The sequence below is a fragment of the Aquila chrysaetos genome, chromosome 5 (assembly GCF_900496995.4).
Source record: "Aquila chrysaetos chrysaetos chromosome 5, bAquChr1.4, whole genome shotgun sequence".
In the NCBI taxonomy this organism is placed as follows: Eukaryota; Metazoa; Chordata; class Aves; order Accipitriformes; family Accipitridae; genus Aquila; species Aquila chrysaetos.
The window spans coordinates 346,529-373,660 of NC_044008.1; the positions used below are offsets into that span (position 1 = coordinate 346,529).

Sequence of the window (27,132 nt, forward strand, 5' to 3'; positions counted from 1 at the left end):
ATGATGGTAGTGCCTCCAGTCAGTAAAGGATAAGGTCCCTGAGCATGTGGAGAAGGACAGCCTGCTGGGAAGGAATCAGTGTGGGTTTTGTGAAAGGAGACTTGCCTTGCTGACCTGATAGAGGAGCTGTGCAAGGTGTCAGCAAACCTCTGGATGGAGGAGATCTGTTGAACAAAATATATTTGGATTTTCAGAAAATCTTTAGATAAGTTTTCATATCAAAGCTATTGATGAAGATAAAAATTGAAAGACTTCCTTATGGCTTGAAAGCTTGTTAAAGGGGGGAAGCAAAGAGTAGGACTTAAATGTCACTTTTCAGGCTGGCAACCAATCAGCAGTGGGGTACCTGGGGATGGTGTTGTGACCTTCAGTGCTACATGCAGGTCTGGTTCAGCATGTCAAGGAGGAAGCGGTGGAACTTCCCTAGAGCCAGGGAAGGGCAACTAAAATGGTCAAGGGGATGGAGCAACTGCTCTACGAAGACACACTGAGAAGGCTGGGACTATCAAGCATTGGAACAGGGTGCCCAGGGAAGTGGTTGAGTCACCATCCCTGGAGGTGTATTTAAAGGACGTGTAGATGTGGCACTTAGGGACGTGGTTTAGTGGTGGACTTGGCAGTGCTGGGTTAACGGTTGGACTTGATGATCTTAAAGGTCTTTTCCAACCTAAATGATTCTATGATTCTATGACTCTCCAGTTTGGAGAAGGCTTAGGGAGGCACATGGCCAGGGCTTACAAAACTCCCCAAGGCAGTGGATACAGTGAAGGCAGAGCTGCTGTTCACCAAGTCTCTCTCAATGAGACTAGTGGCAGATCAGATGAAATCGGACAAAAGCAAGACTTCTTTATGCAACGGGCAATGGTTGTCTGGAGCTGGCTGCCATGGGAGGCTGTGGAGGTGGACAGTGCTGGCAGATTCAGAGAGAGATTAGAGAATTCCCAGAGAGCAGGTCCATGCACAGATTGTAACAGGACCGAGCAGGGTCATTCCTGCTAATGTCCCCAGTGTGATGACATTGGATGCTGGAAGGCACAAGGGGAATGGACTACCTAAAATGGCCAGGCACTTGTGCTTTCCTTAATAGCATCTTGTAATGCCACTGTCAGAGACAGGGAACTGGGCTAATGGACCGTCAGCGTGGTCCCATGGAGTATTTCGTATGTTTTTTTGGTTAATTAGCTCAGAGTGAGACTGTTACTGTTGTGTTGTATTTCATTGACCTGAAGTTTGTAGAGAGTGTTCAGTTCCCAGCCCAGATGTTGAAACTGTGATGGAAAGCTTTTGGCTTTTAGTGTCTGCCGGAAGTTGTTAGCAGCACGCATGTCTGATTGCATTAGATGTGTCATTTGTAAGAACTGTTTAGGTTAGGTATGATTTCCATCCTCAGGCCGTATCTCCCTCGGTGTTAGAGCTGACACAGCTTCGCTCCAGTGTTGCTGTAGAGTTTCAGCGTGTGGGAACGCTGCCTGGGGCAAGGCGCCCATTGATATTTTGAATGTGCTGGCAGAGCTGCTCCTTGCTTCATTGGGGCTAAGTCTGTGACTTCAGTTGAGTGGAACTTCTCAGACCACATCCCTGAAGTTTTCTGTCTCTCGTCTCAGTTGTGACAGTTTGGAGGATGCCTTAAAGAGGAAGGATAACTCTGAACAGGCTGCCCAGGTCCTGACACAGACCTTGTTCCTGGGGCACTTGGCCACTTCTGTCATGCTGGCTCTGATTGACATGTCTCAGTGGGAGGTGGGAATGAATCATCTGAGGCTGGCTGAGATCTGGGCCCTGAGAAGCTGCCAGTCTCAGGGGTCTTTGGGCGAGCTGGAAATCAAAGCTGGCCTTGGTGAGTGTCAGTACAGTGCTGTGCCACCCAGCCTGCCCGTTCTTCTGGCTCCCACCAGGTCCTGTTTCTCCAGCAGCTGAAGCCTGCCAGGGGCAGAGGTTGGATCGGTGTTGGACAGCCCTTTCCTAACCCACCTCTAGCAGGCTGGAGGTGTCCTGAAGCTCAAGAGCACTGAGGGCACATCCCTCCATGCAAGCTTGGAGACTCATAGAGAAGGGCAGTTACCTTTCCTGGTCAGGTCCTGCGTGTCTCTTAGCTTGTACGTTGTGGTAATAGTGGCAATTTAGAAGTTAGTTTGTCCTGCAGAGTTCTTGCAGAAAGTTGCTCAGATTGTGTCGAGGGCCTGAGAATTGCACGTTCAATGGATGAGCCGAAGACCCTCTCTGTAAACGCTGCTGTGTCCTTGCCCTCAGCCCCTGCCCCAGCGCTGTCTCTAGACTGACTCCAGCTTGGTGCACAGGACTGCTGGAGCTCCTTGGAAATGGCTCCTTGTGTCCTCTGGTGTGTTGTGGTTTCTTGCATCCCTGTGACCGGTCTGCTGTTGTGCTGCTCCAGCGTTTCCCCAAGCATGGCTCAGCTAAATCCCTCTTCTAGGTGAAACATACCTTCAGCAGCTTATAGTCATCTGGGGGTTGTTTTGGAGTACTTCACAAGGAGGAAAATGAAATGGAAACTCCACAAGTCCCCTTTGTCTTCCTCCTAAAGTTTCATTTAAGGTATTTGCATGCTCTAGAGATCCTCTCGCACACTGACTACCAGGCACATCCCACTCTTTCCATCAGCTCTTCCTCCTAATCTGATTCACGTATTCAAGAACTGGTTCTAAATTCAATCAGATCTCCTTTCCAGTTGCCTAACACACTCCAGCAGAGTTTTTATTATTGGAATATATTGAATTATGTTATTCCTTTCACATTTCTTAAAGATGCAGTTCTAGTTTCCCTTTTTTTCCCCAAAATGAATAACCATATATCCTGCAAAACCACGTACACAGGACAGAAGCAAACTGAGCTCAGTGTGTTTGTTCATTCACCATCCCCATAGAGAGTAAAGTCTGACATGCTTTTCGGATAAGGCAGTTCAGGAAAGTAATGTTTTGTGACATCCTTAAATCCAGTTATTTTGCTGCTGGCTAATTTGTCTGCTAGGGTGCAGGCACATTTCGGACGATATCAGTTGCGCTGGCAGATAACGTGCTAGTAGCTGTGGTGATTCCAGCTTTGCTATTTAGATGCAGGCACGGTCTATACGCCAGCTTCCCCGGTTTTGTGGGGGTATCTTGTGAAGCGCAAGGGCCCGGAGGATGGCTGGGGCTGAAGTTGTTTGTATACTTGTAGTCCACCGTGTTCAGGGGAGGAAACAGCCTTGGCAGTCACTGCTGCAGGAGGGTTTTATCAGCATCAAGATCTGAAGGCTTAGTCAAAGACAAAGAATAGATACTATGGTGACAATCTACTTGAAGAATTACCGCTACTGATAAGCAATGTCTTCCCCTCAGTTAAATTCCAGTTTGTATATTTATAATCTGCTTATCTAAATTCCCTGTGTACTTTCAAGTGAATATGGCATTCTGCTTCACTTCCTATATGAAACTGATTTGTAGCGTTGCCATGCACAGCAAACCAGCTCTCATAGTGAATTTTCCTTGACTGGTGAAGTTATTGTCCCTCAGTCTTTCCCTGAGAGGGGACTTAAACCCCGGCTACTGTTGCAGAGGACCTGAAAGCTCTGCCTGAAGGAGTCGGTGCAAGTGCAGGTTACTGCCAGGTGCCGGCCCACAGCGATTGCTGGCCCAGGAGGGCTTGCCAGGGTGGCATGGTCTGGCCGCAAGTGACGTGTGGGCTCCCCAAAACCGTGCTGGTACCGTCAGGATGGGGATTACTGTCTTGCGTCAGGTACCGGTAAGGACTGTGTGGCTCTGGGACCTGTGGCTTCCCATTTCTTGTCTGATGTGCCTGAGGTCTTCTCGGGGTGACACATCTGTGTTAATACAGCAGAGAGCTCTGCCACGGCTGGGGCTGCTGGCAGCCGGACAGCATGCAGGCAGTGGGGCTGCATCACTGAGCACCAGGGTCAGGCCAAACTGGCCCATAGCACTGTCCCAAAAGCCTTGGTTAGCCAGGCAGGCAGGCAGCTGGGAGGGGGTCTCAGGTGCCTTCTGCTACCCGGGGATGGCAAGCGTGGCAAGTAGTCTTGAGTTTTAAATGTTGCTTTTTGTCTCTTTGCAATTTGCAGTCAGTGGGAGAGACTAGCTCGTGTGGAGCCTCAGCAGAGACCCAGAGTAGGGGAGGTGCGTGTTGGGTGGTGGTAGAGATCACCCTTTCACGGGAGCTGCTGTAAATATGATATCATGCATCCTCATTTTGTGTAGAAATTAGCATACCCTGCCTCTGCCTGGAGTGTGTTGCAGAGCCTGTGGCTGAGGACAGTGCAGGAGATGGTGATTAGCGGTGTTTGTGTTTGAGAGGGCAGTGACGACACGTATGAAAGGCAGCGGTGAGATGATGGTTTGAGAGACGGTGTGAAAGCGGGTGAGGAGCTCCTGAGGTGTGAAGGCCCCTGGAGTGTGCTGGGAGCAGCAGGAGATGGGGGAGGAAGGTTCTTGCTGTGACACGGCCCGTTGTGTGCAGGGACAGAGCTGGGCTACGGACACCCATCAGGGTGGCCCTCTCCCGCAGCTCGCCAAGGCCTAGGGTACCTGCGGGGTACCAGTTTTGTGTTTGTCTTTGGAGAAAGGATGGTAAAAATAATTAAGGAAAACTAAGTTTACAGTCTAAATAGGTGAGTCAAAGGAGGCAGCTCTCCCGTCCACACTAGCTCCAAGGTGGAGGCAGCGGGTGGGTTTGTGGTAGCAGGGTCGTTGTCTGGGGCCAGACCATGGGGATCGGGGCTGTGCCAGCACCTGGTGTGTCTGTGCTGCTGCCACAGCATCGCGAGAGCATCACAGGGGTGGGAGGATGGCTCGGGTGCTTTGGTCAGGGCTAGAGGCTGCTGAAACCCAAGGATCCAGTCTGGCATGGGCACGGAGGGGATGCATGGGTGTAAAAATTTCCAATCTGGAAAAACGTGCTGTAGGGAAAGCCGGGGCAGTGACATGTGGGTGTTGGAGAAGGGAGGTGGGGGAATGAGGCAGTGGGGTGGGGAGGGGATGATGCCCTGCCTGACAGCAGGAGAGAACATGCTACGGGAGAGCTGGACCTTTGGGACGTGGCTCCACAAAGGTTAAGGCAATGAGGGGAATTGCCACACCCCATGGAGAAGTGTTCCTGAGACACGTGCCTACAGGGGATGGTGTTAGTTTGGAGAGCCTCGGGGGTTACAGCAGCCTCCCCCAAGCTGCGTTGCCTGCGTCACCACCCCACTGACACCAGCCTTGACCCACAGGGGCTGGGCTGGGCAGGACAGGACAGGACACGACAGGGTCCTCTTCTCGGAGCGTTGCTGTTTCCATTGCTCGTGGTTCTCTGCAGCTGGAGTTGGCCCATGGTCACGCAGGGATCAAGGACAGACAGAGTCTCCTGGCTGGCCAGAATATGTGGAAGCTGAATTCATGTTTTACAGTGCTCTGAAGATGCACACACGTTTATATATGCATATATAATACATATACAAGTGATTTATTGTGGCTTGCCCTTTATCTCTATAATCCATAATTCAGGTTTTAGGGAGCATGTGCATCTTTTTTTAATCATCACTAAATCGAGCCCTCTTAGATTTATACTTGCTACATGTGCAGTTCCCCAGCAAAGGTGAACACAGTAGATCTAATCTGTCTGGGCAACAGTGGACATTTGCTATAATGCCCTGTGTTAAATGGTTTGGTCTCATGGAGAACATGGCATAGTGCAGAGGTGTAATGTAAAATGAATAAGCAGTGATATAAATGTGCAAGAGCAGGGGGTTGCTGAAAGGGGAAGTGCTGGGGCGGAAGGAAGTTAGTAGGAAAAAATCAAGTGTTGGTCTTGTGAATGGTCTTTAGTGTTTTCTCTGGTGTCCTTGGCATGAGAAGCACACTCTTGAACTTTACTGATGATATAAAGTTGGTGCTTAGGAGGACTGGGAATATTAGGGAGAATTTGAAGGACAGGAAAACTAGAAATAATAGAAAACAGTAAGCAACCTGTATTTAAAAGATAACAACAAAAATTTTTGCTATGAGTTCATAGTTGCTTTATCTGTTAGAAACAATAGAGGAAAATGTTTGGGAATGTTAATGAGATGACGGCCAGTGTCTGTTGTGACATGAAGGCAAGCACTAACATGGTTGTACAACATCCTGTAAGACCTTATTTAAAATATTATGCACTGTTCATCATTACAAATGCTCAGAAAAAGATAAACAGAAGCTAGAGCAGAGGAGGGCTGCCAGTAGGGCTACGAGACACAGGGGTGACCATCCTGGGACCAGGCCTCCTTGTGCCCGGACCCTGTCCCCAGTGACAGTGGGTAGTGCATACGCAGGGGAAAGTCACAAGACAGACCAAATGCCCAGGAGTGACTCCCACGACGTATTTGCCCATAACTGGTGAGCAGCAGTCAGTGGGCTCCCTGAAACAGAGGCTGCCTATGGATTATCATTTTCATTAACCAGTGGTGGATTGTCCTTCATGAACTTGTCTAATCCCTTTTTGAAGTTCTCTCTGCTATTGGCATTCATAACATCCTGCGACACAGTCCCTTAGCTGAGCAAAATGGTGTTTCCTTCTTGTGTTAAACTCCCCGTCCCTGCCATAGGGTTAACTAATACAAAGGCACTGGAAAATATGCTTGTTTATCCTACGGAATTGGAGACATAGATGGGATTAAGCATCAGGAAAGGCCAAAATTAACAGAAATGACAGACAATATTGGTACAGGTACAAGTTGGTATAATTTTTCCATATGTCAGTGTGGATCTGGAAAGTAAAAAGTGACCGTTGGAGCTGCACGGGGAGTCCTTCCAGTAGGAGCACTTTGAGTCAGGTGTTACCTTCTGAGTCCTCCCCGAGTTAGACTTGGTATCTTTTGTACTTAATGGCTCTCAGGGAAGAGGTTTCTGCCTTGAGTTTGTTCTGTGGCTTTTTAAGCTCATGTAAACTTTCCTTTCCACAACAGCAGGCAGGGGAGAATTTTACAGCTTCCTTACCCGTATGTAAGTACCTCCTTTTCTCTAGTGTGGACCGACGTTCTCCCTGCTTTGTTTTACACCATCCAGTTCCTGCACTGGGAGAGCCTGTGAACAGCAGATCCCTATTGATCTTCTCAGTCCCATCCCTGGTTTCAGAGGTCTCTGCCATGCTCCCCCCAGTTTTCTCCTCCTAGGCTGAGGATGCTTTGGTTATGAATCATAGAATGACAGAATGGTTTGGGTTGGAAGGGACATTTAAAGGTCACCTAGTCCACCCCCCCTGCAATGAGCAGGGACATCTTCAACTAGATCGGATTGCTCTTTGTGCAGAAGCCATCATAGACCTTTGCTCATCCCAGTCACAGTTCCTTGGCCTCTTCCAGATCTGCAACACCCTTTTGGAGGCAAGAGACCAGAACTGCAGAGATTCACAAGGACTAGTTGACTCTTCCCAGTAATTCCTGTTTGTCCACCTGTACAGCAGTCTTCATCTTTCAATAGCCTCTCAATTTGGCCAGCAGAGGTAGCAGGTTTAATGGTGTGCCATTTCTCCCCTAGATACTTTTCAAAAGATTGCTGGCCCATTTGCCATGTTCTGGTGCTGAAAGCGGATTTGAAGAACAGGTTACTCACCACCGTTAGTAGTTGAGCTCTGTCAAACCTGAGTTCCTGATGATTTCTTGCTGCCACTTTGCTGATTTGTGATTCTGTTGACTCCTATCAGGGCTGAGGCAGAGTCTCTGATACGCCATCAGTCAGGAAGAGATCCAGCGCGGGGTTGTCACCAGTTTCTGTCCAATCTCCTGAAAATATAGATGGCAATTTTCATTTTGTTTTTCTACTATGGCTTTATTCTCTCTGAGCACTTCTTTTATACCTTGGTTGTCTATTGGTGTTTTAAGTCCCTGACAGGCCTTCTGTTCTCGATGTTTCTGAAAAATGACTTACTAGTTTTTAGGCTTTCTGCACGTTATTCTTCCAATTCCATTTTAATCTTTTTTTTTTTTTCCTTTTCCCCCCATTTAACAAAATAATGCATGATCTGTTCTGTTTTTTCTCATTTAAATACAACTTCATCTTTTTGACTGGCATTCCTTACTTCGTATAACCTTACTTAGTCAGCTATTCTTTAGTCTTGCTGGCTTGCTTTAGGTCTTTCCGAAGTCCTTGACAGGTAGTATATGTCTGAGCTTCCAATAAGCTGTCTTGAAATAGTCTCCAGGACACCAGCAAAGGCTTTACTTTTAATGGTCCTTTTTAGTTTCTTATTACCAAAATCAATTTTTATGAATTTTGAAGTCCCTGTGTTTCAAACTGAGCGTAATGGCAGTTGATTTATTGGCTTCCATTGCTTTGGCAAGATTACAAACCTAGCTATATTGGGGTCACTGTTAAATAATGACTCTTAATTAATAAGATTATGAGCTACAGCATGCTCACTGGTCAGTGCAAGGTCAGGAATGCATTTTCCTGCGGTCAGTTCCCTGCCTGGCTGCTCCACTGGCTATGCCTAAAAGTTTAATTTTGCTGTTGTCCCCTGACATGGCGTTTGCTCAGTTTGTGCAGAATTAACTGGCGTATCTTGTTCCCCTGGCGTTCACTGACCTCTCTGGTCTCTGGCAGATTACACTCAGTATCACCATGCCACCTGGGTGGCCTGGAGCATAGTCCTAACCACATATGTCTTGTGCTGGAGCATCAACCCAGGGCGAATCTACCTTCTTTGTTGGCACAGTTAACTTGTTAATCTGATTTAGCTCTAAGCCATTTTTGCAATGCCACACCTCCTCCCCTGTCAGTGCCCACTCTGCCTTTCCCAAATGCTTTGTGTTACGCTTTCCTACTGTGTCTTTCCTCCACAGAGTTTCCAGTGCATCTATTGTATCAATATTTTTATTAAAAGTAGGCATTCTGGTTGTCCTGTCTTATTTCTTAGACTTCCAGCTCCTGTACAGAGGAACATAGGCATTAGTTTGGGGTTTCTGTTTTTTCATTCTGTTTGTGCAACTGCTCTTCACGGTTTTATATCTGACTTTTGCCAGCTCTGTCCTATCTTTTTATGGCTTCACCCCTACAGCATGAGTCATCCCAAAGCAGGTGCTTTTCTGCATATGCTGGCTTTCCTATGCCTTTAGCTAAAAGCTCTCCTATAACCTTGTTAATGTTAAATCCCAGCAGCCTGCTTCCACCGTGGTTTAGAAGTAGTATGCCTCTCCTGCACGGGTATCCTATTTTCAGACTTTTCCCCAGTTCCTAATCGGTACTCATCCTTCCTCTTTTTTATACCATTTTCTTAGTCATGCAGTGGGATTTTACCTCCTTGCTTCTCTATCTGGCTTCTGCATGTCACTGAGGGTATTTCAGAAAACATTAACAGGCAGGTCTTGATCTTCAACTCCCTGAAAGTTGCCTCCAGCTGCTCTCTCCCACCCCTCCCCATTTCACAGACCCAGGGCCCTCAAACACAGGACCCTCCCCAGCGTGTCCAGACATCCCATGAGGTCAGCAATCTTACCACGTGGGATGTTAGTCAGCAGGCAGTCTACTAGTGTTTCACAGACCTGGTCATCTCTCTGCTTGATAACCAGATCGACTGCTCTGTAATTTGCCTTGTCTGGCAGCATTTCCCCCTTGTCGTGCTTTAACCCCAGCTGGTAACTAAGTACCACGCAGCTGCTCACTCACTGCCCCCTCCCTCCCACCAGTGGGATGGGCGAGAGAATGAGAAGGAAAATGGTAAAACTTGTGAGTTGAGGTAAGAACAGTTTAATAGACCAGAAAGGAAGAAACTAATAATGATAATAACAACAGTAATAAAATTACAATAGTAATAATAAAAGGATTGGAATATACAAAACAAGTGATGCACAATGCAGTTGGTCACCACTCACCAACCGATGCCTGGTTAGTTCCTGAGCAGTGATCTCCTCCGCAGGCCAACTCCCCCCAGTCTATATACTGGGCATGACGTCACATGGTAAGGAATATCCCTTTGGCCAGATTGGGTCAGCTGTCCTGGCTGTGTCCCCTCCCAACTTCTTGTGCCCCTCCAGCCTTCTTGCTGGCTGGGTGTGAGAAGCTGAAAAATTCTTGACTTAGTCTAAATACTACTTAGCAACAACTGAAAACATCAGTGTGTTATCAACATTGCTCTCATACTAAATCCAAAGCATAATGCTATACCAACTACTAGAAAGAAAGTTAATTCTATCTTAGCCAAAACCAGGACACCCCTTCTTGAGCTTTATTCTTTTCTACCATGATACTTGCCCCTCTCTTCAGCACCACCAAGTCTGAAGTCAGAGGGGAGATGGCTCCATGCAGTGGGACTTCAGGTCTTCTCACTCTGTAGCCATGTCTGGGCCTTCACGTTAGTCAGATCTGCTTACCGTGATTCAGTGATGGGCCTTAACTGCTCTACTCAGCATCTTAGATCTCTGCAGGGGTTCACTTTTTTCAGCTGTCGTGTTGTCTTTGCTTTTGCAAACTTGCATGCTCATATCCTGTGCCTTTCACACCTCCATGCAAAGCCCCAAATCATGTGCACAGCTTGTTGTCAGTCATCCTTATGGCATAAGTTTTAGGGTTAGACTTTCCAGACTCGGAGATATTAAGAGCAGTCGTGCAGCGCTCCATAATAAACTCACCCTGTGTGACTTCAACAGCTCTAATCAAGCGGCTCGTCTGCAAGATGAAGTTAGTGCTAAACAAGCTGAGGAGTGACTTTGCAGCACAGAAGCCAGTTTGCACCTGGTGAGGATGCTCCTCCTCGGGAGCTGCATAGGGCTCCTGACAGCCCGTCTGCGTGGGGAGCAAGTGCTCACGGCCTGGTGCACCACAGTTCATATTTACACTTACTGTAATTCTACACAGATAAAACCCTTGGAGTGTTCTTTGGCTGTTGCCGAGTTGGAAACAGCTATGATTATTTTAGTAAATAAAGCAGGGTCAGAGCACAGTCTGACCGGCGTGGCTGTGGTCGTGTACCCAGGCAGGGCCAGCACTGCGTGGGGTGATGGGGCTGGGGACCGGCTGCACCCGGTCACTCTGCGGTGAGGGGAGACATGTGGATGTGAGCCAGTGTCTGCTGCTTGGCTTCGGGGCCAAGGCACAGCTCTTGCCTGTTTTGTTTGTGCTGTGGGGTCCCGCTGGTGGTGTTTGTGCTTGTGGAGTTGTTCTGCGCCACCATCTCTCCTCCCGCAAATGTGAAACCTCAAGGTGCAATCAGTTTTATTTTGAAAAGGCAGCCTCTCCATCTGAAGCTACGGATGCCATAAGATCCACTCGGCTGTGGGAATTGTCGTCCTTGCGTGCTTTGCCCCTCTGTGGAGTCATTTGCCACCCACTGCTGATGGGGTGACTCCTGAGGGTGAGGTGGTGTTAGGACTCTGTGAGAGAGACACAGTACGAGAATTACTTGCTCTGTTGTTCACATATAACATTTTCCATAGTTACTTTGAGAGACATAATTGTCTTCAATTTGTGCACGATACCTGGCTCCTAACGGTCACAACCCCTGACTGGGGACCTGACATCGAAACGAGCTACAGAGCGTGACTTGGGAGACTGCGTGGTAGTGGGTGCCTTGGGAGCCCCGTGGGTCCCTTGCAGGAGCCGCGCAGCCGCCGGCGTGTCCATCAGCGTGGCTGGGGGCCTTGAGGGCCAGGGCAGGGCTGCTCTGCCAGGCGGACGGAGTCTGTTGCATCCTCCGCAATCTTGCTGGGACCTCCCTGGGTGTCCGGGCGCAGGAGAGTCAGGGTACGCCTGCAGAGAGCACCTCCTCTTGCTGCTCCAAAAGCAGAGGAAAACAGCGCAAGGCATTCACAGAAATCACGTACGTGTCTGGGAAGTGGATTGGCACATTAGCCCAAACACACTTTTTCTGAGAGTTGTGAGTCTAACCCCTGTCCGGAGGAATGTGCCTTGCTGTAGGTATGGCACTGCTCAAGCAGAGCTGCAGCAACAGCCCTGCTCCTCTTTGGCTGCCTTCATCTTCGTGGGCACCAGCTAAGCACCTGGCACATCTCCCAGGCAAAGAGGGGACGCGTACCTGGGATGAGGCACTCGCTCTCAGTTACAGATGGAGCCATGCAGGAGAAGGTCACGGAGATGAAGGAAAGGAAAGGATCATGCATCCACCAAGGGCTATCATGGATGCGGCTTTCTGAAGTGTATTATCAGTTTTGTGAATCCTCACATGCTGAAGTGGTGGCTGCTAGATCTTTTGATACCTTCTGCCAAGGCAAACCCATTCAGAATTCAGTTTCGGTCTTCCCTGAATATGTTCTTCCATCTTCTCTTGGTTTGTGCCTTCGAGATGTCCTCTAAAACTGACCTGAGTGTGTCTGGTCTGACATCTGCCTCGTAGGAGAGAACTTGGTCTCCCACCTTGCTGCTGTGTGCTGCTTCTCAAGCTGCAAGTCTGGAGTCCTCTGAGGGGAGAAGAGTCTGAGACAGTCTTTATTCTGCCATTTAGCTCTCAGCCAGTGTCTCATGTTCCAGCGCCTTCGCCAAGTGGGACCTTGTACCTTGGCTTCTTAAAACATCCCATCCTTCTCTCCTGAGCATGCTCACGAGTCATCTCAAGTGTGCTAACAGCTGTCCCACGGAGCTTCGGGCCATTGACAAAATGTAGTAACTGCAATGCTGAAGGCTTGATTTTAGCTTGCTGGAACTATTTTCACTGCTATTTTAACAAGTGTACAATTTATAAGTAATATATTTCCTGGGCACTGTCAGCATGCTCTGCCAGAAGGACTGTGAGATGCGATCGATCTCAGCCTCGCAGCAGTTGGCCATTCCGGGGGTCCCAAATGGTCCTGCTGGTGCCAGTACCGCCCAGCACGGCCCCCAGCAGCACGGCAGGGCTGGTGGCGGCGGCTCCTATCGCCCCCACCCCGTCCTCAGTGTTATGCTGCATGGAGGTGGCTTCAGAATCCCTCTACCACTGTTTGGGGATACCTGGCTTAGGTCATCTTCCAGGCTTTAGTGGAATATTTTAAGGTTATGGGACAAATGCGCAGGCCTACCTAGAGAGTAGTTTCCATTCAAAGGAGCAGCCCCTGTAAGGATGGTGAAATTACTTCAGCGTGGTAGAGTCAGGCTCAAGTAAGTGCTTTGAATGTGCCATACCTGCTCTTTGCTGTGCAAGAGCTAAATATGGTCACGTGCACTGCATGCTTTATGCAAAGTTGGTCTAACTGAGTAGAATTAAAGAATTGATAACGTGAAATAAAGCAGATCTGGCTTTATTATTCCCCTAGACTGATGTATAGAGAGATTAAATATCAAGGGAAAAGATTTTCTACAAGTATGAGAAGTTATTAGTAAAAGGATCACAATTTTTTGTAGACAGAAGAACCATTGCAGAGTGAAAAAGCTACCCTTTGGGGACTTGATCGTATAGTTTATCCTGCAGGTTTGTTGTCCTAGATCCAAGCTGTGTCATTTTAAATGAAAGGGGTTGTTGCTGTGTTTGCTATGTATTCCCAAGCAGTCATTCCCCTGTTTTTTCTGGGGTGACACTTGCATACTTGCAGTCCCAAGTCGTGCTGCTGCATTATCCTGGGGGTGAAATGTGTTGTACAGTCTGTGCTGACACCTCGAGTACTTCTGCTGTTCAGCCGGGTGTTTGCTGAGCAGGGCCAGTAAGAAATGGGCCACACCACCTGCTGTCCTACAGGGGACCTTTTCATGGTGATCCCTCTCCGATGCTTCTCGTCAGTACCTTTGGTAGATCTCAGCTGGTCAGGGTTAGTGGTGGAAACCTCAGTGTTGTTTTCTGCACTCCCGCTCTGAGCACCGAGAGATGAGGGACACCCCAGTGGGTCCAGTGAGTCCATTTCCAGTGCCATTGGGTCCCATTTCCACCTGCTGCAGCCATTTTTGTTGGCAAGCCTTGTCTTTGCATCATTTTGCCAGAAGCTGAAGCTTCTGATCCTAACAAAGGTTGGAGCACCAGGCAAACGCTGGGGCTGAAGTCAGGTCCCGTGTGAAGGTCACCCCGCTGCTCCAGTGAGGTCTAGGTGCCTCCTGCCTGATGCCACCACATCTGCAAGAACTGTGTCACTGCTTGGATCCTGAATCAGACTTGGTGGTGGCAAAATATTTCTGGTGATGAGGTAGACAATATGCCCCTTCCCAGGTGTCTTGTCTGCTAGAGGCGTCACAACAAGCCACTCTGCCCAGGCATATGACTCATGCATGCTCCCATTTTTAAGAAATACAGATGTGGAGTAAATGGGAATCAATTACACTTCCTACACAAAGAATCCCCTTGATTTGGCATCTGACACAGACATATCCTTCCTTCCAAGGGAACAAAATTGAAAATTAATTTGAGTTCCAAAGAAATTTCAGTTATGAATACTCTTCCTCAGCAGTGACTGTCCTCGGCCGTGTCACACACGTGAGTCCCTGCAGCACCGGCTACCAAGAGTCTGCCAGTGCCAGAGGGCCCCTTCCTGAGTGGACCCTCCCAGGGCAGCGCCGGTGCGGCTGGGCTGTGCTGGGAGCTGGTCCCCACAGAAGGAGCTGCTGCTGTGGGGAAGGACCCCCTTTGCCCCGGCACCCTGCAGCCGCTGCAATGAAATAAGCTTCTGACCTGAGCCGCAGCCCCGAGAGCGGGGCTTTGCTCTGCTAGAGCTGGACACACCAGTCCCAAATCTTATGTACAAGGAGGCATCTGTGTTTGCGTGTCTGGGAACAAAGAAAAAGGGCTGATTTAACTGCTGAGTGGCGAGGACCTGTGGCTCCAGGGGCTGGGATATTTATCACAACCTTCACCCTGTTGCTCTGTCTCTCAGGCAGAGGCAGTGGCTGGGTATGGGGTGAGGTGCATGAGTGGTCCCCAGGACATCAGTGACAAACTGGCTCCCTCTGGTCTGGGGGTGTCTGAAAACAGATCTATTTTCAACACGGCATAGGGCAAAATGCCTGAATTCCTGCTTTGGGGCTCAAACAGACAGAAAGTTTTATTCATGTCCAGCTGAGGAGTACATCTCCTCAATGTTATTCCTTATTTTGCTTTATCCAAACAGTAATATGGAAAATAAAACAAGGAAAAAGAAAACAAAAATTATTTCCATACATCAAGCAGGGCCGTGGTTGTTTCCAGATCTCTCATCTTTCTGGAGATGCGTGCTGGCAGCTGCAGACATGGTCTCAGTGGGCCTGGCATGCTCATGGTGCCTCCTCATCACCTCTGCTGGCTTGGGCTGTGTCTCCAGCAGATCCAGCCCTCCTCGCTGGAGGTGCAGCGTGTCGTGGAGAAACATCCATAGCACCACGAACTCAGGTAAAAAATTCTTCAGGACTGAGTGTCTTACAATGTTACAGAAGAGAAAACATTGGTATTCCCAAACTGCCAGTCCTTTGAGAAGAAATCTTCCTTTGTGCCACACGGATCAGCAGCTGTCTTTGATCAGTCTTTGGGCAATGGCAGTTTTAGTAAAAGAGCAATTACTAACGGAAGATCTGGATCCAAGTGATGTGCAAACCACAAGGAGATGTTCCAGGCTGGAGCTGGTTTTCACATTTCAAAACCAAGAGGGTTTGGCCCCAGCTTTCTTGGCAAAGTGCTTTATGGTCCAGGTTTCAAAGCTGCTCTTTTCTAAACAGAGCCAATGCCTGAGAAGGGACTTTGCTGTCAGGGGCTGGGATGTTTCAGGGATGCACTCAGCCAGGCACTGCTCAGCTTGGTACCTCTGCTGTCTTCTCTGGTGTCACAGCCACACTCACTGCCACAGATGCTCCCTCCAGCACCTCCTGCTGTCCTGGTGCTGCAGTAATGGCAGCGGCTCCTCTCTCAGCAGTACAAGGAGAGGAAAATGAGCGCTGCAGACCAGCCAAGAGACAATACTCTGCATGCTCTGCCAATGCAGTGGGAATTTCGTGCAAAGTTGCTGTCTTCTCTGCATCTGAGGTGCGTCCCGTGTCCTTTCATAGCAAGGGCTTCTTCTGAAGTTTGGGTCCAGAGGTGGTGTGGTTGCTGTGTGCCTGACCTTGCACACTGCACCGAGTGACAGCTGCCTTTCCTCCCTCTGGGGATATTCTAAACTGCGTTTTGGCAGTGTGGGATATGCTTCTGTGCAAGTCCCCGTTCTTTGGCCTTATTTTAATCCTTTAACAGTTCCAAGCAGTTCCAGTAACTTCTGGACGCAACCGTGGCTGTCTCCCAGCCACTGTTCCTGTGATTAAGGAAGTATGTGGGCAGAATGAGTGAATATCATTTGGTCAAATTATTTAAATTCACCATTGAGAGAGAGTTGGAAAGTAACTTACAGCTACTGTCACAAAGACAGAAAATGACTGCTAGAGTCCACGGGATCTGTGAGGGAGGGATCCATTAGGAAACTCTGGATTTCCATCCCCAAGGACAAAGAGGGTAATGATCTATGGGCATTAGTCCAGGCAAGCCATGGCATCAGCCTAACAGAGCTCAGAGTAACGATGGTCGTGTTTGGAATAGAAATACTGGTATCTTTGTGCTGATTCTTGAAACAAACCTACAAGAGTTGGGATATTTAGCTTGACAAAGGCAGTTTCAGGATCATCTTTGCTGGTTTCTCAGAGGTGTAGTGAGCTACATGCCTCTGGCCGAAGGGTGTGCAAGAAGGGTGCCTTAGGTTGAAGAATCTGGTAAACGCACAAAGGAGAACTTCTAAGTGGGCCAAGAAGGCTGTTCTTGGGTGAGTTGGCCAAGAGGTGCCATCATTTTCCTAAGGGAGGAAAAGCTAATGTAATTCAAGGAGTTAGCTGCAGGCTTCTGATTAATAAAAGAATAAAAATGGTAATGAGTTAAGCAAATAAAGAATCTGCAAAAGAAGTCCTCTGCATTGCTGAATTGTAAATCTGTAGATCTTTGCTGGTGTGTGCACACACTTATCCTGGTGTTCTTGATGCACCGGGATGGGTTTGGAAAAGCTCGCTGTGTGCAGCCTGTTCATTATGTCCATAATGTATGGCATGTTCAAAGAGGTAGCAGTACAGAAGTATGTAGGCACTGCAACAACCAGCACTGTGGTACCAAATTTGACGTGCATGGCAAAACATGTGGGATCTAGTCGCCCACTGAGGTGTACCGGCTCCTTATCCAGTGCATGAGGTGGTTGAGAGTCTGTGAAGGTGGGAGCAGAGGGCTGCACTACGCCACTGCAAGAGGGAACATCCTAATTACTTCAGCCTCCCTGCAACTGCCTTGCTGCAAACTGGTTACTCCTCCCATGACCTGGCAGTCTGGGCCCTGGCCCCTTCCTGGGCTGATGTACTGGTCCTTACTGGTAAGGAGGGTAAGAGGATGGGGGTGCCATGTCCCCGCCTTTTATCCAGTAGCTCAGGGGCTTTGATGGAGAAATTGGATGGTTTAATAAACTCTTGGTAAAAAGCACAGTGTGCAACTCCTATCATGTCTGTTGTGTTTGGTGGGAATTGTCAGGGCTCGCTAAGGGTTTGGATGTGCTAGCAAGTCAGGGGAAGGAGCAGTAGCTGATGACACTGGAGCAGCTCAGGTGCTGTGCACATGGTCAAGGCTGAGATATCCTGAGCAGCACTTCAGGAGTCTGGGGATGTTACTGATGATGCTGGAGAAACGCTGCAGGTTTCGGTCTTTGAAGATGTGACAGTAGCTGAATAATTTTCAGGACCAATGTTTCGGACTACAGTCTCAAAGTCTCAACTCACTCTCCTTGTGGTTCCTGCTCCAGATGTCTGTACCATCTAAATGGTTTTCCCAAGGTAATTTTAGTGAAGGCAGGAGGTGTCAAGCTTTGGTTTGCAGAGTCAGTCTTTGAGTCTTTGTCACGGTGCTCTGTGGAGCTGCCTGGGCACGTGGGGAGGACCTTCTAGAAAAGGTCCTTCTAGTCCTCTAGGTCTGCTCAGTGTCTGGCTGTGTACGGGGAGGTGGTGATGTGAACGTTTGTTTATGAGGAACTGAATGTGTACCCTAAAACCAGTTGCACACAGCAGATGCTGAATGCCATGTGTAGGGCACTGGGTTTTGACTGAGACACACATAAGGACTTAGGAACCAAAATGTTAAAGGTTTCGTAGCCATAGGCTTGGCAAATTATTTCCTTCTTTACAAAGTAGCTCCTGCCTTCTGCATGGCATGGGTTCCTCCACCTCTAGGAGCTGCAAAGCCACAGACCTTCTGGGATTGGAAGGTTCATGGTGCCTAAAGTAGGGAGGGTCTGGTGAATCATCTCCTGTCATTCCTGGGCAACACTAACCAGGAGATACTGCTGAAATGATTCTTCTTTTTCTTTTTTTTCATAGAGCAAAATTTTTGAAATAGCTTGTCTTGATCAGCAGCAGCTTGCGAGGATCCATCTGGACCTTTGCCTCCATCCCCCAGTGAGGTGTGGGGTTTGGTAATCCTCTTGCAGCTCCCTTCAGTTACTATCTACCGTAAACTTGTCATGCGCCTTTAGCAGAACTAGGCTTTCTCTCACCTTTGTGAAGAGCATCTGCCAGAGAGTGAGGTGCATGTTAATTCACGGTAGTTGCCTGTTCCTGCATTTGCTAGGCTTATCAGACAGGTTGTCCAAATTCCTAAGGACTGTGATCTTGCAGGAGAGGCAGGATTAGAGGCATAATTTTCAGAAATCCTGTTAACCTCTTTATCAACTGATAAAACTGTATTTTGTCTTTTCGGTAGGACTTCTTAAGATCTGATGGAGCTACCCAGTGATATAAAACACTTTCAGCTGTCAGGGTGGAGAGGCACAAATTCAACAACCACTGGGGATGTCTCGCTGGCTGGGATGCATATGGAGTGCTTTAAAGAGTGAATCAGTATCTGTGATTATATAACAGGAGACAAAACTTTTAATTAATTGTCTCTCTCGGGTTTCCAGTTCCGCTCCATCTTCTCCAGATGCGTTTGTAAGGCTGTAGCCACAGCCAGGCAGAGGGGTCTATTCTTCAGGGGAGGTAGTTCAACTTCCAGACGAATCATTGCAGTAAGGGGTAGGTCCCTGCCCGGAGAGGAGGGTGTCTGCAGGACCTTTCCCAGCTGCCACTTTGGCCAGCTCTCGCAGCCATTATCAGTGTGTCCTTGGTGGCAGACTCTCACGCCAGGTTTCTGAAGCATCTTGTAGGTCACGACTGCTGGTGCTTCAGGATTCTGAGGATTTTCATGTTTGGTCGCTGGCCGTGTGGCTGACGTCGTCCTGCACTGCGTTTCCCTCGCGCGGTGCAGCTGCAGTGCTTTGCTCCGTCCTCGCTGCGCTGCGGTGGGAGGAGCAGCCCCGCCAAGCTGCTGCTGCTCCCGGCGGATGCCACGATCTGACCAAGGGCTCCGTGGCTCCTGCTTTACGTCGTTGCTCAGGCCCCTGTGCTAATTAGCTGGAGTGCTGGTCTGGTGGCTGTCTGAGGAGGAGCAAGGAAGGCAAGTGACTCCCGTTATCCCGTTGCCTCCCTTTTCCTGAACAGCGTGAATCTGCCACTAATTGGCTCTCGTTAGCAGGTGACTGTGCTATTCTCATTTAGTAGTGCAGAGGTGATCTGAGACCAGAAGTTTCTCAGCAGACTGAACATCAAGCTAAATGAGCCGTGCTCTAGGAACAGAAAGGAATAAAATCGTTTTGTGCAAGAGCCCTAGCAGTTGGCCCCAGAATATCAGCCCAGGTCTGCCTCGTTATCCAGCTCGGGAGGGCATGTCGGGGGAGAGGGTGGGGGTCCTGCTCTGCTTCTGTGGCTGGCGGGAGCCCCAGCGTTGAGGCATAAAGCTCTCAATGTCAGAAACTGCCTCCTGAATTTTGGACAGAACCCGTGTCTTTTGGTCATTATATCAGGTCTGACCCAGATGATACCAGAGGCAGAGCGTCTCTGAAGATTTCTCGCATTTCTGAATTCAAGGTCACTCCCAAAATAGCTAATTGACAGCCAAGGGAAATTCCCATTACCCCAAATGTATGCTGGGGGGCACCCAGCTGGAAAACAGCTTTGCAGAGAAGGCCCTGGGTGTCCTGGCTGACACCAAGTTGAACACGAGCCAGCAACATGCCCTGGCCACAAAGGCGGCGAATGGTATCCTGGGCTGTGTTAGGCAAAGCATCTCCAGCAGGTTGAGGGGGGTGATCTCTTCCCTCTGCTCAGCACTGGTGAGGCCACAGCTGGAGTGCTGTGTCCAGTTCTAGGCTCCTGAGTACAGGAGAGACATGGACATACTGGAGAGAGTCCAGCGAAGGGCCATGAAGATGATGAAGGGACACGAGCATCTCTCCTGTGAGGAAAGGCTGAGATAGCTGGGACTCTTTAGCCTAAAGAAGAGAAGGCTCAGGGGTGATCTCATCAATAAGTATAAATACCTGAAGGAAGAGCGTAAAGAAGACGGAGGCAGGCTCTTTTCAGTGGTGCCCAGTGACAGGACCAGAGCCAACAGGCACAAACTGAAACACAGGAGGTTCCCTCTGAACATCAGGAAACACTTTTTCCACTGTGAGGGTGACTGAGCACTGGCACAGGTTGCCCAGAGAGGTTGTGGAGTCTCTGTTCTTGGAGACATTCAAAAGCCATCTGGACATGGCTCTGGGCAGCTGGCTCTGGGTGGCCCTGCTTGAGCAGAGGGTTGGACGGGATGACCTCCAGAGGTCCCTGCCAGCCTCAACCATTCTGTTAGATTCTGTGAATCTGGGATAGTTTTAGAAGTGACAAAGCTGCTATTTTCTTGCTGGAGCTGAAATCGTTTCCATCAAACCCAGTCTATTTATGTATCTGTCAGCCACGCTTGTAGTAACAATTTGAAACTCCAAAAGCAAAAGCGTTTCTTCCAAAGGACACATAGTAAGTGCCATAATCAAGAAGCAGTGTTTGGTTGTCAGTCATATTCTGTCTAATGGTACCAGGTTATAAGGACCTGGTGGACTTTATAATACTGCTTGTGTGATGGTAAAATCTCTCTTACCTAAACACCGAAGAGTGCAACTCACAAAGGAGATGACTACAGCTCTCACTACTGGACAAAGCTGAAAGACCTGTGGCAGGGCATGCATTGTGCGCTTCTTCCCACCAAGCATTGGGTACAGATGTCTCCAGAAAGGTTCCTACAGAGAAACTGTCTCCAGGTACTCCGTGGGTGCAGAACTCTATGTGTGAGAGCACATAAATGTTCTCAGAGCAAGAGGAGTAGTTTACAAATCCTTCCTTCTATGGCTGAAGTGAAAGGCAACTCCAGCACCAGAGACAACTCATTTAAAAAACAAAAAGAAAAAGCATGCTTTTGGGATTGGTGCCTTGCGGACAAGAACAATTTAACAGTCATAGAGTCACTAGGGAAGGTTAACAGGTTAACTGCGAAGCCGCCAAATACATTTCATTCCTGAAGGCTTCAGTTTATAGCACGTTTTGAAACAGTAGGAAGTTCTCCCATGCAAAAATTTTTCTGTGTCCTAAAGCAACAAAAAATCTGATATTCAGCTCTCAAGGGGGAAAAAAAAATCAGGATCTGTAATAGATACTTTCATGATAATGTGCAAGACACCTTAGTATGTTCACTGCCTCCCAGATGTATGCTGAAATGTGGTAAGACAAAGCTTGAGTTATTCCCACAGCTCCGGCACAGCCTCGTTGGCTCGGGTCTGCCACATCCCCATGTCCTACCTTCACGGCCCGCTCTGTGCAGCAGCAAGCGCTGCAGCACCCACAGATCATCGGCCGTGCTCTCCAAAAACCGGCGTGCCTTCACCTCGCACTGCGGGTGCTCCGCTGGGACGGTGGTGGGCAGGAGTTCCCCAAAGAAGGGAGGAGGAGGAGGGCTGTTGAAACCTAAAACAAGAATCCTTCAGCCAGAGCTCACCTGACAAAAAGTGATTCTCTTCTGATCAGCCTCTTGAGAGCACATAAAAATTAAAGCAACTGTCCTGGGTATTTGAGACTGCTTGATATTTTTTTGTTTGAAGTAATTGTGGAGACTGTTACGGTCTGTTAATTCGCTTGTGGTGATTTGAACCTACCACCCGCCTGTGGAAGGGAACTCTGTCTTCCCTCAGAAATGACTGTGGCTTGTTGAGGGGATTACTGTAAGTGTCTGATCTCGTGAGGAAGCTCTTCTGTACTGGGACCCCACATGCTTTCTGATGGAGGCACCCTGTCAGATGGTCAGGTCTCCATCACCGTCTCCAGACAATATCATGTCTGGACGCTCCCAGGGGCTAAAATATCTGTAAGAAGTACGAGGCATGGAGTCACACATCAAATCCATCTCAAATAGTTATTTTCAACAGGCAGAGCAAGCGTGAGACCTCAGAAATTTTATACAGAGGCATGCCGTCAGGTTTTTGTACTGACGCCTAGGCTTACAGCAGTGTTTCCTGAGCGCTCGTTTATCTGCAGAACCAAACAGGAGCACCCAGAGTGCGAGCAGCCCCTCTGCAGGACCTGACCAGGAGGAACACCAGATGCAGGCTGCTCGGGCTCCTCCTGGCTCCAGGCAAAGCGTCCGAAGAAATCCGATTTCAGCTCGCTGGCTTCCAGAGGAGGTTGCTGGCTGTAGAGGCAGCAGGTGACATTAGGGGGATGAGTCCTCCATCTGCTCTTGAGGCTCATTCAAACCAGACATGTCCCTCTTTCCGGCGTGCTTTAGTTGAACGATACCTACTGCTGGGCTGATGTACCCAACGTCGTTCTCTGGTCGCTGCAGTGAAATCTGATGTGCAGTTTGGACAGACGATTTTCAGGTCAACGCCTGCCATAAGGAGAAAAGCCCTGTGATCACCAAGGGCAGGATCTCTGTGCAGAAAAAGAAAGGGCTGCTGCTCTTTCGCAGTGACTACATTTTGTTTGAGCTGCCCCCACTTCGTCCCCCCCCCCGGGGAGCGGTCTCCTCTGGCGCCCAGGCATCCTGGCCACCACATCCTGCCCGTGCGTCTCAAGGAGGAGGAGGAGGAGGAGGATGTGGGCATCGCGCGTGGCGAAATCACGATTATACACTCGGGACATTAAGAAGCTCCTTAGTTGCTTAATAAACACTGCTGCGGTAGTGTTTGTTTTATTCATAATATACGAGGCATCCTGGCTGCTGTTCAGAAATAAGTTATGGATCCAGCAGCGATTAGCTACAGCTTAAGTAGGTGTTACAAAGGATGAAACCTGCTCCTTCAGGCCTCAAGGTGCCTTATGGCGCAGGGTGATAAAGTAGGTGAAGAAACACATTGTCTGTTCACGTGGAAACATGCCAAGAGATACTCCGCTCTTGACTGATAGAAAACATAAAACCCATTCCAGGCAGTTTTTCTCACATTTTCCAGTTGCGAATATAGGTAGAAATGTTCCCAGAGTAGAGCCTCAACCTGCAGCAGCTGCACGAGTGACACAGGTCTCTATCAAGTGGGCATTAACATGAAATATGATTAAACTAATTAAGATCCTTTAATTGAAATTGAGCCTGCCAAAAGAGCCCAAACAAAAATGGTGGTATTCTTTGAAATTATTACAAAACTTATTATAAATGTACCTCTGATATAATAGATGTAGGTTTCTGAGACACCGTGACTTAATAACTCCTTGATGATTAAAAAATGAGCGTGCTACAAAATCAATATGGCAGATACGAACTGGATTGCAAGCCACATGATTAATGCTTCCCCAGTGCAACAGCTCAAGAGGAGCCATGGAGACTTTGGGCTGCTCTTTTGATCTTCATGTCACTGGTGCAAGGACCGGCTCTTGGTCCAGCAGCAGTATTTTCAAAAATCACATGAAAGACAACACAAAGTTGTTGCTGATAAAATGCACGGGCGATGGTGCATAAACCCGCCGCAATCCTGCTGGAGGGTGCCAAGGTGCAGGATCAGCGGTGGAGCTGCAGGTTCCTTGGTAGCTGGGGTCGCGGCACGTCGGCAGCACGGTTGTTTGAGAACAGCATTGGTGCCACAGCAAGGGGAGGGTAGGCTTGAAGTCAGTAGCTTGGAGAGGTGAAACGGCCGGAGCGGGATCCTGCTTGCTGACAGGTCTGTGTGGGCCCCCATTGCAGTCAGTGGTGCCGGAGGGGGCTCACGGCCCCAGCGCTGCAGCGATGCTGCACCGGCAACCTGGCCGCCCCGCTTGCGTACGCACACCCGCGTGCAAAGCCTGAAGTGCGAGTGCCTGGCCCTGCGGGCTGAGCATCCCCAGGCCGGCGTGAGCGGGCGGCAGAGTGCAGAGCTGCAGTGTCGGCGAGGCGCGCTGCGCTGAACAGATATTTCTGCGAGCTGTCTGCAATAGCTACATTTTCTGCCTGCTTCTCGTGACTGTTTCTAAAAACATAAAGGGGCCTTTTAGAGATCTGAGCTGGTCTTTAGTATCTCTGCATTGACTAAAAATGATACTGGAGTGACATTTAGAAGTATTATAAGGAAAGGGTAGCTATTTATTTCTTATTAAGTGTTTTTTCCCTTGATGGGCTATAACTTAGCGCAGCAGTGAAGCAGCAGGCTTCTGGGCTGAGGCTGGCAGGTTACCCGGCGCACATCCCCGGCGTGACAGTGCCTTCTACGGAAGCTTTGTGCCTGCGGGTGGCACGTTTGACAGGAGGATTTGGGCAACCCGCTGATGCCAAGGCGGGAAGCCGTGCCTCTCGTGCCGGGCCGTTTGCTTCGGCGTTGGGTCGCCATTGCCGGCTCTCTGCCGGTCTCTGTGCGGCGGGCGTCCGCCGGCAGTGCTCCGAGACGGCGGCCGTGCTGCTGGGGGAAGCTCAGACCGTCCCAGGCCAAGGGACGCCATCCTCTCTCCTGGCTGCGCCCTGCTTTCCGAGGAGCCGTGTACCCCTTTGGGTTACGGCCATTTCTGGGGGTGCACGTACGGGACGGCCCTTCCTGCTGCAGCAGCCGTTCCCTGCTGCCCGCAGCACCGGCAGCGGGAGGGTCTGCGGGAGCAGACCCTGCTGCACTGCCATGCCGCTGACCTTCCCGAGGACCCGGGAGGCAGCAGGAGGGTGGGGGGGGGCAGCCCCGTAGGGGCTACGGAAACACGGCCCCACGGACCTGGGGGACGTGGGGTGAGGATGTACGCACCCAGCAGGGGTTGCTAGTGCAGATCGCGGGGGGGGATGCCACTGCGGGACAAAGGGGCTGCAAGCACGGAGCTGGGGTGGGGGGGCTGCAAACAGGGCGCTGCAGAGGCGGCAGGAGGGACGCGCCCGCTGGAGCGGCAGCGGGAGCCGGGGCGCTGCCCGCGAAGCTGCGGCCAGCCCCGAAGCCCCGCCGTGTGCGGGGGGCGGCGAGCGGGGGGACTGGGGTGCGCGGCGCTGGCAGGTCGGGGGTGCGGAGGGGACCCCCCCGCCCCCGGCACTGCCCCCGTGCAGAGGGCACGGCTCTGTGTGTGTGTGTGTGTATGTGCGTGTGCGTGTGTCTGTCCGTCCCCGCCCCGGGAGCTGGGCACCCCCGCGCATCCTCCCGCCCCCGAACTGCTGCCCCCGTCCCCGGCATTGCCCCCCCCCCGCACACTGCCTCGCCGGGCACTGCCGTCCCCGTCCCCCCCGCGCCCCGCACACTCCCGTACCCTGCCCCTCGGGAACTCCCCCCTTCCCGAGCTGCCCGCCCCCCCGGCACTGCCCCTCCAACCCGCCCCCGGAGCCGCCCCCCGGCACTGCCCCCCGCTCCCCCGTCCCGGGGCAGTGCGGCGCCGGCGGCCGCCAGGGGGCGGCTCGATGCGCGGCCCCCGGCCCCGCGGCGGCGGGCCGGGCCGGGGCGGCGGCGGGGGCGGCGCCGGGGCGGAGTCGGCTCGGCCGGCGCCGTCCCCGCCCTCCAGGGGGATAGCCGCCCGGCGGCACCTGCCCCTTTCCATGGTGCTCGCGGCGTCTCGCGGCCCGGAGGGAGCGGAGCGCCGCGCTTGCGGGCTGCTCCGCGCCATTTCTCCTTCTTCGGCTTCCCCCCAGCCTCCGCGCCCCCCCCCCTTTTCCCTCGCCCGCTCGCCGCGTCTTCCTGTCTGGCTCTTTATCCCCTCTCCCCCCCTCTTCCTCGCCTTCCCTCCCCTCCCTTGCTCAGCCCGCGCCGCGGCCGCAGCCGCTCTCTTCCGGGCATCAGCACCGTAACCTACGTCTTCGTTTACAGCCCCGGCGGCCCGGCGGGGCCCCCCGGCCCCGGCGCCGAGCCCGCGCCGCACGCCGCGCCCGCCCCGCTGCGCGGGCCCAAGCGGAAGCTGTACAGCGCCGTGCCCGGCCGCAAGTTCATCGTGGTGAAGAGCTACGCGCCGCAGGGCGAGGGCGAGATCCAGCTCAACCGGGGCGAAGCCGTCAAGGGTGAGTGTGGGCGGGGGCCGTGGCGCGGGGTCGGGCGGGTAGGGGGGTGGCCGGGGGTGGCACCCACCGGCTCCGGGCTGCGGCCCGGGGGGTCCCGCGGCCGCCCCGGGCTGGGGGCCGGCAGCACCGGTTGCCCCGTCTGTGGCCGTGGGGTCCCAGTCTGTGAGTGGGGCTGCAGGGCCCTAGCCTGGCTGCGGGGCAGCAGAGCTGTGGGGTCCCCGGTCAGCTCCAGCCCCGGGGTCCCTCGGTCAGGCCCTGGGGGCACGGGGCCGCCGGCCTCAGGCCAGCCCTGGGTGCAGGTCCCTCAGTCAGGCCCTGGGGGTGTAGGGCCACGGGGTGCTTGCTGGTCAGGCCACAGGGTGCTGGTCAGGCCACGGGGCTGCCCAGTCAGGCTCCAGGTGCAGGGCCGTGGCTCTTCAGCATGGCCCTGGGGCTCTGGTCGTGCAGTCGGGCCCTGGGTCCTCGGTCGCACCCTGTGACACAGGGCTGTGGGCACCGAACTCTGCTGGGACACTCGGGAGAAGCGGGTGCCTCTCTGAACCCTCTTCTCCCCAGCCCCGGGGTTGACCGTGTGTCCTGTGCCCTGCTGTGGGCTGTCTGCAGGGCTCCCAGTTGCCAGTCCACCGGCTGAGAGCAGCGAGGGGGAGCAGGGCAAGGAAGCGCTTCCGAAACAAAACTCCCAGCCACACGCACTGAGGAGCCATGGCGATGCACAGCTCACGGGGAGATGAGAGGCTTAGAGGGATAATGGCATTGCCCGTTACATTGGGCAGACTTCTTGAAAGACGTACAAACCCTGCGGTAGGTCGTAAGTCAGCTTCCAGCAGACAGGGATGAGAAAACGCTTCCTCTGCAAGCGGGCTAATTCTGTAGTTTTTCACAGAAAGTTTAAGGATCTTCTTTTCATCTTCCTGCCTCCACTTTTTTTGCTGATGCCTCTTACAGTGCAGGCTGGAGCAGTCGCTAATCTGA

General features: G+C 51.2%; 1 protein-coding gene across 1 annotated transcript in view; it reads left to right on the forward strand.

Moving 5' to 3' along the window:
- SHANK3 (SH3 and multiple ankyrin repeat domains 3) overlaps positions 1-27,132 on the forward strand; it is a 372,381-nt gene that overhangs the window by 142,531 nt on the left and 202,718 nt on the right. The window contains exon 12 of the mRNA XM_041123382.1: positions 25,973-26,160. Within this exon, the coding sequence (XP_040979316.1) occupies positions 25,973-26,160 (188 nt within the window). The remainder of the gene's footprint in view (positions 1-25,972; positions 26,161-27,132) is intronic.